General features: G+C 39.0%; 2 protein-coding genes across 2 annotated transcripts; one reads left to right on the top strand and one right to left on the bottom strand.

The window, feature by feature from the left end:
- The first annotated feature begins 13 nt into the window (after positions 1-13).
- On the top strand, positions 14-5,026 carry LOC137130765 (adaptin ear-binding coat-associated protein 1-like). Its single transcript, XM_067511286.1, has 7 exons — positions 14-201; positions 989-1,089; positions 1,551-1,655; positions 1,868-1,949; positions 2,056-2,164; positions 2,403-2,550; positions 3,406-5,026. Exons 1-7 carry the CDS (start codon positions 101-103, stop codon positions 3,519-3,521), a joined length of 762 nt encoding a protein of 253 aa, XP_067367387.1. The 5' UTR covers positions 14-100; the 3' UTR covers positions 3,522-5,026.
- A 67-nt stretch (positions 5,027-5,093) lies between these two features.
- mfap5 (microfibril associated protein 5) lies at positions 5,094-7,626 on the bottom strand. Its single transcript, XM_067511290.1, has 7 exons — positions 7,525-7,626; positions 6,503-6,577; positions 6,359-6,391; positions 6,210-6,248; positions 5,999-6,086; positions 5,664-5,737; positions 5,094-5,570 (listed from the first exon to the last, which is right to left on the bottom strand). Exons 2-7 carry the CDS (start codon positions 6,543-6,545, stop codon positions 5,458-5,460), a joined length of 390 nt encoding a protein of 129 aa, XP_067367391.1. The 5' UTR covers positions 6,546-6,577; positions 7,525-7,626; the 3' UTR covers positions 5,094-5,457.
- Positions 7,627-11,663: the final 4,037 nt, after the last annotated feature.

Genomic DNA, 11,663 nt, shown 5'->3' on the forward strand with positions numbered 1-11,663 from the left:
CAGCGTCTATTACGGTCACGTAGCCGTTAACGCCGCACGGACACACCACTCACCGTCAGCACTACAACCACCGGCGTACACCGACTGAGTAAAAGGCAAGATGGCGACCGAGGGTCAAGTCGAGTATGAGTCGGTCCTCTGTGTCAAACCAGAAGTCAATGTTTACCGAATCCCACCGAGAACATCCAACCGGGCGATCAGGTGAGAAAGGCGGGGGCCTTACAGCGGGCTGCTTGAGCCAGCCCTCACGAGCTGCGGCCGTTAAGAAGCCGTTGCCTCGGCGACCTACCTGCCGTCACGCAGACTCCTATAGCTAACAGTGGGCCGTATCGTTAGTTATGGTGTTGGGTATTTTCGTATTTACAAGGTCACTGTTGGAAAATAATAACGCAACTTATATTCGGGGCTTGTACCTGCACTGCAGACCCGGATTGGCTGCATCCCTACATGTGAACGTGTGTTTTCCTCCAATGGCACGTCAAAGGCGAAACAATGCTTACACCGTTAAAAAGTCAAAGTGGTTTTATTGGAGACTAAGTTGCGATAGTTAATTTTGCTCAAAACATCCTCCTTTCGCCTGTCTCAACAGCAGCTGGAGCGCAAAAGAAGCCTTGCTCAAAGAAACTTGAGCAGGCTTGATGTTGCTTTAGAGCTAGTAAGGTTGAATGGGGATTTTTTTTCTACATATCCCGTCTGTATCTGAGTGGACGTTACCCCAACCAAACAGCAGCATCTGAGTCCCAGTGGCCATACTGTTATGTATAGTGAGCAAGGTTGATGATGTAATATCTCAGACTAAGGTCTCATTGAAATGCTAGTCTACTGTAGGCACATGTCCACAAAATACAAATCTCCTGCTTTTTCTTTGTATTTTCTTACGCCATGTCAACATCAGTCTCAACAAATCGCTGTGACAAGTTAATATACATCAAGCTGTCTCCCTGACTGTGTGTGTGTGTGTGTGTGTGTGTGCGCGCATGTGTCCCAGGGCGGCCGATTGGAAGCTAGATGCACCTGACTGGACGGGACGCATGCGTGTGACAGCCCGGGGGAAAGTGGCTTATGTGAAACTGGAAGACAAAATCTCTGGTGAGAAGGAAGCAGACGGGGCACCGCCATTGTTTACTGGCACTGTCGCCGCTGTAAATCATTTCACTGTGTACTCTCCTCTTCACCATCCCCCCTCTCTGTTACTCATCTCTTCCAAGGTGACCCAGCCCATGTCCAAGCATGCAGCTTATTTTGAAGCAAACAGGCTCACAATCTCTTTCTGTGAAAGAATATTTAAGGACTTGGCATGGTTTGTCATTCTCAGACATCGCCTCAAAATGGCCCATTTCTTGTGCAGTTTAAATGCTATACGTTTTATCCACCTTGCATTTTGTTGCCTAAACTCAAAAAAGTTGTAGTCATATTTTAAACTTGAGCTTTTTTAGTTGAGACTCGGCCTAGTGAATGTGAAATACTGTATTTTAAAGGTTTCTTCATGAATCTATTTGCCTTTAAAACCCTTCCCATGCAGATAATATGTTTTTTTTTCTGTTATACAGGGGAGCTGTTTGCACAGGCGCCAGTAGAGGAGTACCCTGGCATTGCAGTGGAAACAGTTAGTGACTCAAGCCGTTACTTTGTGCTGCGCATCCAGGATGACAACGGTGGGTAAACTCTTGGTTGCCATGCTGTAAATATTTTAGAATGTGCTCATAATCTAGGAGGATAATTTCGTTGAACAAGATGTGTCACGGCAGGGTAACACCGTTGTTTACAAAATGTTAAAAATATGTATTCTAGTGCAGACATTATTATTTTGTTTTTCATGTTTTTCTTTAAACTACACTAGCATTTGTTGTGTTCCTTTATGGCATAGGCCGCAGTGCATTCATAGGCATTGGGTTTGGAGATCGAGGCGATGCCTTTGACTTCAATGTTGCCCTTCAGGACCACTTCAAGTAGGCAGTTACTTAACAGTGAATCACGAATCATAACCAATTAGGTAGTGAACTATTTTTTTCAGCTGTATTAAATCTCGGTGCATCTCTGCTTTTCTCACTCTAGATGGGTAAAACAGGAGGATGAATTTACCAAGCAGGCACAGGCTCCAGACCCCACCCCTAAGCTAGACCTGGGCTTCAAGGAAGGACAAACCATTACACTAAATATAGGGGTAACATTATTTTCTTAAAATGTAATAGAGGTTGGAATATTAGCAGAACTGCAAAAGTCAGTCTAAGAGCAATAGTACAGTTGAACCGTGTCTTTGTAGAAACTTCTTGGTTTGATGATAATGGAAAAATTGTTGATAAATATCTAATGTTTAGTCTAACACCTAAATGCCTTTACGCAGTAACCATATGTAACTGCAAACCTGTTGTTGTTGGTTGTCTTGTCTATGTCTTCACCAGCAATCCAAAAAGAAGGAAAGGTCTCGTCCACAGAGCTCAGGTGGCCTTGGGCTCCTTCCACCTCCTCCTGGGGGCAAGCTAGCCCCACCCCCTTCATCCAGATCTACCAATCATAACACAAAACCACCTGCAGGAGGAAATGACTCTGGTGGGTAGTTGTAAGCAAACAGTTTGTATACAAACACTACATTTATACGTCAGCAGGAGTTATATTTACAATGGGACATAGAGTTTGACCTGGAAATGGCACCTCTGAAGTCATACAGAAGGAACATTCATGTAAATTCTCAATATGAAGCTGGAAAAGTTATTAGCCCCATTTAGTACGGGCTTCCAAAGTCTTCTACAATGAGGGAGGTGAAGTCTGAACATTGAAAACAATTTTTAAAAATTAAGCGAGTCACAAATGGTCCCAGAATGGCCCGTAAGCACCTTTTTAATTTATATTTTTTATTTATTTTTTTGTCCTTTCGGCTTATCCTGTGAGTTCAGGCACATCAAACGAGTCCCTAAGAGAAGGGTTAATAGGGAAAAGTAAATATAAAGTTGAAGAGAGTGTTTGTGGAATTGTTTCATTTTTGAGTTCCAGATATAACGTTTTATTGTTTGAAGCAGCATAAACAAAATTGACCTTCATTGTGTTAAGGTGGTGGCAGAGGTTTTAGAGGTTAGCATTTCATACTGAAACCACCTGCGGGTAAATAAGAATCAATGTAAAGCACTTTGAGTGCCAGTAGGTAGAAAAGCACTATATAAGTGCAGACCATTTACCATCTGCAAGTCTAGATACTACCAGGGAAAGTATGACGTTACTCTGTGCTATGTTTGTCATTTAGGAGCACTCACCCTTTAAATGAATGCAAATCTCAGATTTTAGATTCTGCCTAAAGTAGCTGAGTTATTCCATTAATTAGAAACAAACAATTAACTCAGAAATATGTATATTTTGTGATTGTTTCAACCGTGCATCATGCTTCTCTTTTGCTTTATTTTTATTAATCAGGCTGTTTGCTTGACCTCGACTCCAGTAACTCCAACTCAGGGGCTCCATTCAACTTCACACCCAGCACAACCAACACTGACCTGTGGGGAGAGTTTGACTCTGTATCTCCGAAGTGAGAAGGGAGTTATTTTATGGTTTACCCTTTTTATGTCTGTAAATTTATGCAACACTTTTTGCAACTTTCTTTTCCTCATTGCGGGGTCCTGTATCTCTCCCTGCAAAGCAGGGTAGTCCCCTGTATTAGTTTAGTTTTGATTGAATTCAGTATCTTATGTATATTTTTCTTATCTTGGCCTGAGATACACCCAGACCTCACAGCTAAGTCTTAATCAGAAAGAATTTGAATTCTTGTCCATCCCCTTCTGTCCCATCTCCTTATGTATATCTCATCTAATGCTCTAGTTTCTATTATCCTATTTCTGCCTTTGCCCATTGCCTCTACCTTACAGTGTTTTATTTTCAAATTTCTATCATAGAGACATGATCAAGGGAGTCATAATCAAAAACATACGATAATGGAATCTAATAAGTTATAATAATGAATGGTTTTTGTATGTACAGAGAATATTTATTTTAAATGTACATATTGTCAGTAGTTTGTAATTATTGTGATTAGTGTTGCCACCTGTATGTGCTTATAATTCTCAAAGTCTCCGGCAGTGGGACTGACTATATGCACTGACTGACAGTCTACTCTGTCTATGTAGTTAACTATTTGCAAAGTCTGCATTTAATGCAGGGATTGTCTACTAAAAGATTTAAATTATTACCAGATTTATCACAAAATAATTGTACTTGAAAGGATCTTGTTAAACTGTGACTGATTTACAGACTGATGATGCTTTCTAGCACTCTCTAGTGGGCTAATTTGCCCCTACAGCATAATTTTTGAGTTAAGAGATGCAGCTGTTGAATACATATTTCACAGGGGGTGGGTTATATGCACTGTAAATCAGTGCACATTGACAAGAAAATGGGAATGTTGGACGCAATAGGGCAAAAGAAATAAAGGCATCAAGTGCTTTTATCTTTGCCTCAAGAGGAAACAGATGATTAAATCCATGTTATGTCATCTCTGCTCAGCACAGCTGTTAAAGCTGTAACTATTGAGTCATTTTGGTCATGAACTCCCTCCCCATCAGTAAATAGGTCTGTGTTTCTGCATTGTCAGTCTTAACCATCAGGGCTTTACCTTCCTAATTCCTCATGAGAGGGTGAGCAGATTGTACTGTATGATACTGTAGTATTGACTATGAACTTCAATTTCATTTTAAGATTATTAATGTTAACATTATCAGAGATTCTTGGATACAGATACATGGGACCAAGGTAGTCACTGTTGGATGCAGTGTTTTGTTGTGATATTGTTTTGTACAAAGACATAGATTATGTTACATTGATATCACATGCACACGTTGTGACAGGTGTGGCACGATGGTGGAAGCTGATAGGAACGCAGAGATGGTGTAAAGCCCTAACAATGTCTCTCAGTGTTTTAATGTTAAAACTATATGCATTTTTCCCAAATATTACTTGTTATTATGTTATTCAAACTGTGTATATGTGTAGAAATTATTATGTAAAGAAAAACCTAAAGATATCACTTAATGACCAGAACTTTCATCCATTGTTATTTCTTCTACAGTAAATACCACAGTGACAGAAAAAGAAACCATAAACAAACCAACTAATGAACAAATGTAGTTATATTTATTGAATACATCAGTGTTCATAATATTGGATTGTCCATTGGTACTTTACAACCACAACAGAGTGTGTCTTTCCTTTTACAACAAAATGACTCAGTGCTGCTATACGCCCATTACTACAGTACCTTAAATGCATCATAAACCATGGAAAACATGATCCGTGTCCAACAAAACACAAGAAATTAGCACAATGTCAAAATTCACACTCAATTCAAAGACTAATATATAAACATAAGACTGTGTGTTGTGGACTTATGGCATTACGGGCTGTATTTACAACCACGCCCCTTTATGTCTCTAAGGTGCTTTGTCATCACTTGTGGTCACACCATCCACTGGCCCATCAGGGCTTGTTTGCCCAGGTTTGGGTGTTGCTACGGCGATTAAGACAGCGCTTCCTGTTAGATGACCTTTCAACACGTTTGGGCCACCCAGACAACTCTCTGCACAGTTCAGCTGTAACGTGCAAAACACAAATGGAGATTTGTTCACATGTGGTACTGTGCACCCAAACATCACAGTGCTCGTCATAAATGTAGACCGTCTCACCTTTCAGATACTCATCGTGCGTACACACTGTCCTCATGCAAATCTCTTTGTTGATCACATAGACACGGGGAAGGCTGTGGCAGAAACAGGATCAAACATGAACATTATGTATTGTGTGGCAGAGATACAGCGCCACAGACTGATCTGGTGCCACTACAGTGACTAAAGCCGTACAAGATTGATCGTAATGACACGTGTAGGCAGCTTAAATTAAATACATATGTGTGTTCAAGTAACAGTGCTAAATACTTGTACGCCCAGAGTGGTCCACTTTGGAAAGTAGAACATTTGACTGGCATATTGCTAAATTACAACTGTAAAAGTGTGCAGATCACCTGTAGAAACAAAATTGACCAATACATCTCTTGATGGGCTTGTGAACTGAGTACATCCTGGTGCAAGGATACATCTCTTCCCTACAGTCTGAAGAGACAAGAGACATATGTCATATTGAAAAATCAGTCACAATAACGCAAAGAAGATTTTATGCCAGCTGTTCACAGGGCCTCCTGAGAGGCAGTTCATCTCCAGTCCGCAGTCACTCACTGGCTGGCAAGCCGCCTGTAGGTGCCACTGTATTGCTCTCTGGAAGCAAAGAACGAAAGCAGGATGAGAATGGGAAAGCATCTTACCAGTGACTAACACACATAACTCATACTGATCTAAAGTGTGACTTATGAGAAGAGGAGAATTACCAGTCTGCTGGGCTTGGGCTACAGCTGTGAGAGCTGTGGAACAGAAACCACATGAGGGGAGTGTTTCGCAACATAAAAACAAACACACAGCGACTCAACCGTAATTAAGCGAGATGATTTGTGTGTTCTGTTTGGCAGTGTTACCGTGGAAACTGCATAGGAGCAGGACCATTGAAAGACTGCCCATTCCTTCCGCTTGCAAGAGGTGAGCTTTATATGCTGGAGGAAACCAAAGAGGAAAAGAGTCAGAATGATTTCACAGAGTGGAATTATTCAATTTCCTCACTCAGGATTTTTGTACTGTTTATGTTTCCTTTTGTCCTCTTGCATATAAATGTTCCCAACATTCCAGGACACTGTGGTGTTTTCCCTGAGAGTCTGCTCCAAATAAAAACACAGAGACTAGTTTCTCGTGCTTTTAGTGGTTGGGCAGTAGACAAGTTTTTGTCATTATAAGGCTTCATTTTGCTGGTTAATAGCTTGTTATATGTTATATTTTTATACCTTTGACTGCTTGTAAGAAGTTTTCGTCTTCCCTTATTTCCCCCCTTCCCCTCCTTCTCCCGTCTCCCACCCTGCATCATTCCTCTCATGATGTGTCAGTGCAACTTTACAGTCCAAGATGTGAGTTCTCTCAAAAGAATGTGTTTTCTTTTGCCCTATTTGAGCACCCCCTCCACCCCTCCTTTATTACAGTTGCACATTCTTTTCCAGCTTTCTTTTCAGAGAGCATATTTATGCTTTCCAACTGTACTATCATCACTAGCCAATTTGAGCATGACAGAGTTATGTGTCTTTTCCACAGTGATAATCTCAGAGTCATGCATTAGCGATTACTTAACTGAAAACTCTGGATTGTCCTGGTTAAGCTCTATGCATGCCTCTGCTGATTTGTTTGTGAGTGACATGTTTTTCACTGCTTGTATGTGCTGAACACTGCATGCAAGCGTGTCACATATCTATAAAATATTACAATTCTTAAGTGAATCAATTGATCAGCCAAGCAGTTGCTCTTACATTTCATGTTTACGTGTAATCAGTAGGCAACATCCATCTATTAATACTGTGTATTTGGATGTGAGCTATCTTGCATCTACAGATGTTCCTCTTTCCTACAGAATGTGTCAAATTCATGTGAAAAAGAAGAGCAATTAACTCATACTCACAACTTATGCTGTCGTCCACAACTGCTTTAGTTTTATGAATCTCTTGTCTTCTCCTCTTTCCCCTCCTTCCATCTCCTTCTCCCTCCTCCTCCTCTCTTAGTCCTCCTTCCCATCACAGATTCATTGCTTTTCACTTTTTTTCCCTGCACCAATCTGTTAAAGATTTACAGAACTGCAAGATTGTGATCCTCCCCATGTGAAAGATTTTCTTCTTGAATGTTAGACACATTTTTGTCATCTTGATTAGACATTTCAATCGACATATATACAATTTTAGCATTTTAGCATAGAGTTTCAGTCTCAAAATCCACAGCAATGTATTCAGACTGTCAACATCCACAAAAAAGTAGTGTAGTTGTTGGAACATGAAAGCAGTAATGTTATTTAAAAACCCACATTTAAATATTACAGTCACGGTCCTTTTTTTATAAGGATCTTTCTTATGATGATTTTGATGAGCGAGTTATATTTCCCTTAAATCTGTTTGGATTTTATGTCACACAATAGAGAAAATGAAATAATAAAGTCATTATTATAAAGTCTTATTATTAAGAATACATATCAAGTGTGGCATCCAAGCACTCCACAGTGGATCTCAGATTTATCTTGAGCAGTGGTTGATTATTACCAGCAGGTGGAGCAGTGTGTATCGATTCTTGGCCCTTAACAGACACTTGACCTCTGTCCCAGAGATTTTATGTCTTTGGGTTATACTGTTGGTTGGATAGAAGTTTGACTGCTTCAACTAGGTCTTTTAGAAACCTAACATTAAATTATTAATTTTGAATAATAACATATATGTAGTGGTGCTAGTTTAATTTATTGCATCTGGGATAATTTTGGATTATTGAGAAGTATTTATGGTTAAAAAAAATGTTGAAATCACCAGTAAAAGATAATTACACATAGTGTACTTGATACTATTGCTGCTTTTACAAACTCTACAAAGCATGTTTTCTTATTAATTCTAAATTTATTGTTATAATTTTTCTAGATAACTATGTGTTCAGTGGAGTTTGGAAACTAAGGCTTTCACCACATGATGGACCCTAACACAGTTTGTGATCTATTATAAATACAAGGAACTGACACTCCAATTGCTATGCTCTGTTTTTCAATAAAAAAGTATACATTTTTATTGTTGTGTTTTCAGAAAATATATATATTTTCTGAAAACACTAGACATAAACACAATCATTTGCAAAATGCTAACGTTTTATCAGAAACAGTAAAACAAGAAGTTGTTTGTGTTAAAAAGATGCTTTTCCTTGGCACCATTGTAGATGCACTGGTGACTCTTCATTTGTTTGAATGGACACAACTAATAAATAATGCTACACAAACAACATTTACACCCTATGTTAGGCCTAGTCATTTCAAGAGGGACACACTCATCATCCCCTTGACATATCGGGGCTACATAGGCTCCAGAATGAGTGCCTGTGGGGTGGCCCTAACAAGGTCAGCTGGGTGAGGTTGATGACAGTTTGACAAATGGAGGCAGTGTAAGCAAAAGAGAAGAGGAGAAGACGAGAGGACGATCGGTACTGTGAACACACCAGCTTGCCACTCTGCTTACGCTGCTCTTGCACAAGAGAAAACCAGAGGGGGGAGAGAGAGAGATGAGAAAAATCTAGGAAGAAGTAAAGGAGTCAGGCAGTGGGGAAGGCAGAAAGCAGTGCAGAATGGTTCAGGCAAACATGCCAGATAGTAAACACATGATAATCTCTGTACTTGTTTATTAGTTGGACAGCATTGCATTACACATTCCAGTTCTGCAATACATTCTCCCTCTCTCTCTTTCACCTCCAGTTTCCTTTCTCACACTGCTTCTCACCATTTCAGCTAGGTGGTATCTTTTTCGGGCACTGTTGTGTTTCTTGTGCATCACAAACGCCCATATACTCTGGGCACCGACAAGACTCTCCCACTAAAACTTTACAATTGTTAGCAAATGCTTAAGAATGGTATATTGTCATAAAGTTGTAAACATGATAATTTAAGGCTCCAAGTTAATTCGTATAATTACTCTCCCTCCTGTTTGCGCAATGAAAGTAGCATAACAGAGAAAGTTGGAGGTGCAGAAGAAATTTTAGGTCATGAAGATCCACGTGTTTGGCTCCCTTGTGGGGATTCATTACAGACGTTTGGTAATTTGAACTCTTTATTTGCTCCACTTTGGCCTTCAGTCTGGCTCTTGTATCAGTTTCTGTTTTTGCGGCTCCCCCTTTACTGCATGTGACATATTTTATCAGATATTGCCATAAATATATGTGATAACTATCATTATAGCTGGATCTCCTGTCTACCTTTTTCAAAAAATGACAAAAAACATTAATTCTGAGGACAATTTGATAGAATTGTCCTATAAAATTACACCATGTGGGGACCAACTTTCGTGCTGTAGTTAACTTCATTCAATACTGGCAGCATGAAATCTGAATCTTGATGAGAGTACAAATCGAAATCCAATCTTCTTTAGTTTCTAAGTTTGTCTTTACTCTTCATAAACTTTAAGAGGCCTGTTGTAACTTGGATGCACTACATTTATGACTGTAAGTATAGCTGCATCCCCCCATCATTGCATTTGTATTTATGTACGAACAGTCGATCCACATGTATAGATGTCCTTGTTACTCATGCTTTTTATTGCCCCAGCTATCTGTCCTCATGGACATACATCAGATTTACACCTCGATCAGGATCTTTGTGTTGGCACTCTGTTGTCTCCGTGGTCTGCACCATGTGTTTCCATTTGTCAGGCTGTGGTCCTACATTAATTCCCCAACCAAGTATCACATGAGCCCTGTTTCTTTGTTTCCAGAAAACAGTTCATGCCAATTAACCCTTAGTAATGGAGTTATTCATATTAATTCCATTTAACTCCATTTAAATCTATACTGTAAACGACCTTGCCTGCCAAGTCATGAAGAAGTGCTCCTAATTGGAACAAAAATATACTTGAAATACTTGAAGTCATGTTTTACATACTACTTAATTTTACTTTTAAAACATATTGTTATAAAGCAAACATTTAGAGCATTATAAATATATTTATAACATTTATACTTCAGGGTATTCAAAAATGGATTTTGGGGTATCATACCTTTTCAAATGTTTTAACATGTTTTTAATTTCAAATTTCGAATGTCCTACAAAGTGTTTTTGGAAAGAAATATTCTTTTGTCGAAAAGAATTACCTTGTTTTACATTTCTGACAAAGGTTTGTCATTTTTTACAAACTCATAATAGCAAAGGTGTGAAGATTAGACAGGCACCGTTTGAAGGAGCAGAACTCCTTTTTCTCTTTTTCAGTTAAAGCCGTGCATTTATAGAACATTTAATTCCAAATTGCATATATTATAAATTTTCGTGTGTGACAATGTTTATTTTTATAGTTCATGAGAAAAAACAACAATTCCACATATATATATATATATATATATATATATATATATATATATATATATATATATATATATATATATATATATATATATATATATATATACACACACACAATATTTTTATATAGTTTTCTTATATAAGTTTCTTCTATGTTAATATTGACCATAGGAGAAGGAGGTGCAGAGAGTGCAAGAATAAAATGGAGAGAGGCACAAAGTAGAACAACCACAGAACCACGAATGAAACTCCAAGACAAGGGTGTGAAAGGAAAAAAGTAATCAGCAAGAGGGACAGAGATAAAATGAGCAGATGAGAGAGTTAACCTGCAAGATAGGTCACAGTGTTCCATCAGATTGTGCTGTTACAGGCCTGTGGATGCCAAGGCAGCCTTACTTTTGCATTTAGAGGTCTGCTGAATGCAGATAGACAGAGGGAGGTGATGATGTGCATGGTGTGTAAATAGATGGGCCTGGGGTTCTATTTATAAATCCATCTGAAGTGGCAGGGGTTAGCAAAGACCTGCATTGACATACAGTACACACTCATTCATTCTGCACGTTAGCGGCTTGCTACCAACAGCAATCCACTCCAGCTAGAAACTAAAGTGCACTAAAGTGTTTTGGTGTTGCTAATTTAATTCCTGCTACTCAAATGCTTTGTTATTTGCAAATGCAAATGTTGCAAATGCAAATAACAAATGCAAATAGCAAAGCATGACTCAGCAGTAGCAA

This window comes from Channa argus, chromosome 7, assembly GCF_033026475.1.
Source record: "Channa argus isolate prfri chromosome 7, Channa argus male v1.0, whole genome shotgun sequence".
Taxonomy (NCBI): Eukaryota; Metazoa; Chordata; class Actinopteri; order Anabantiformes; family Channidae; genus Channa; species Channa argus.

Coding starts and splice junctions, on each gene's coding strand:
- LOC137130765 (XM_067511286.1), top strand. CDS start 101: ATGGCGACCGAGGGTCAAGTCGAGTATGAGTCGGTCCTCTGTGTCAAA. Junction 2,165..2,402: donor CCATTACACTAAATATAGGG/GTAACATTATTT, acceptor TGTCTTCACCAG/CAATCCAAAAAGAAGGAAAG. Junction 2,551..3,405: donor TGCAGGAGGAAATGACTCTG/GTGGGTAGTTGT, acceptor TTTATTAATCAG/GCTGTTTGCTTGACCTCGAC.
- mfap5 (XM_067511290.1), bottom strand. CDS start 6,545: ATGGGCAGTCTTTCAATGGTCCTGCTCCTATGCAGTTTCCACG. Junction 6,392..6,502: donor GCTCCTATGCAGTTTCCACG/GTAACACTGCCA, acceptor TCTGTTCCACAG/CTCTCACAGCTGTAGCCCAA. Junction 6,087..6,209: donor TACAGGCGGCTTGCCAGCCA/GTGAGTGACTGC, acceptor TTGTCTCTTCAG/ACTGTAGGGAAGAGATGTAT.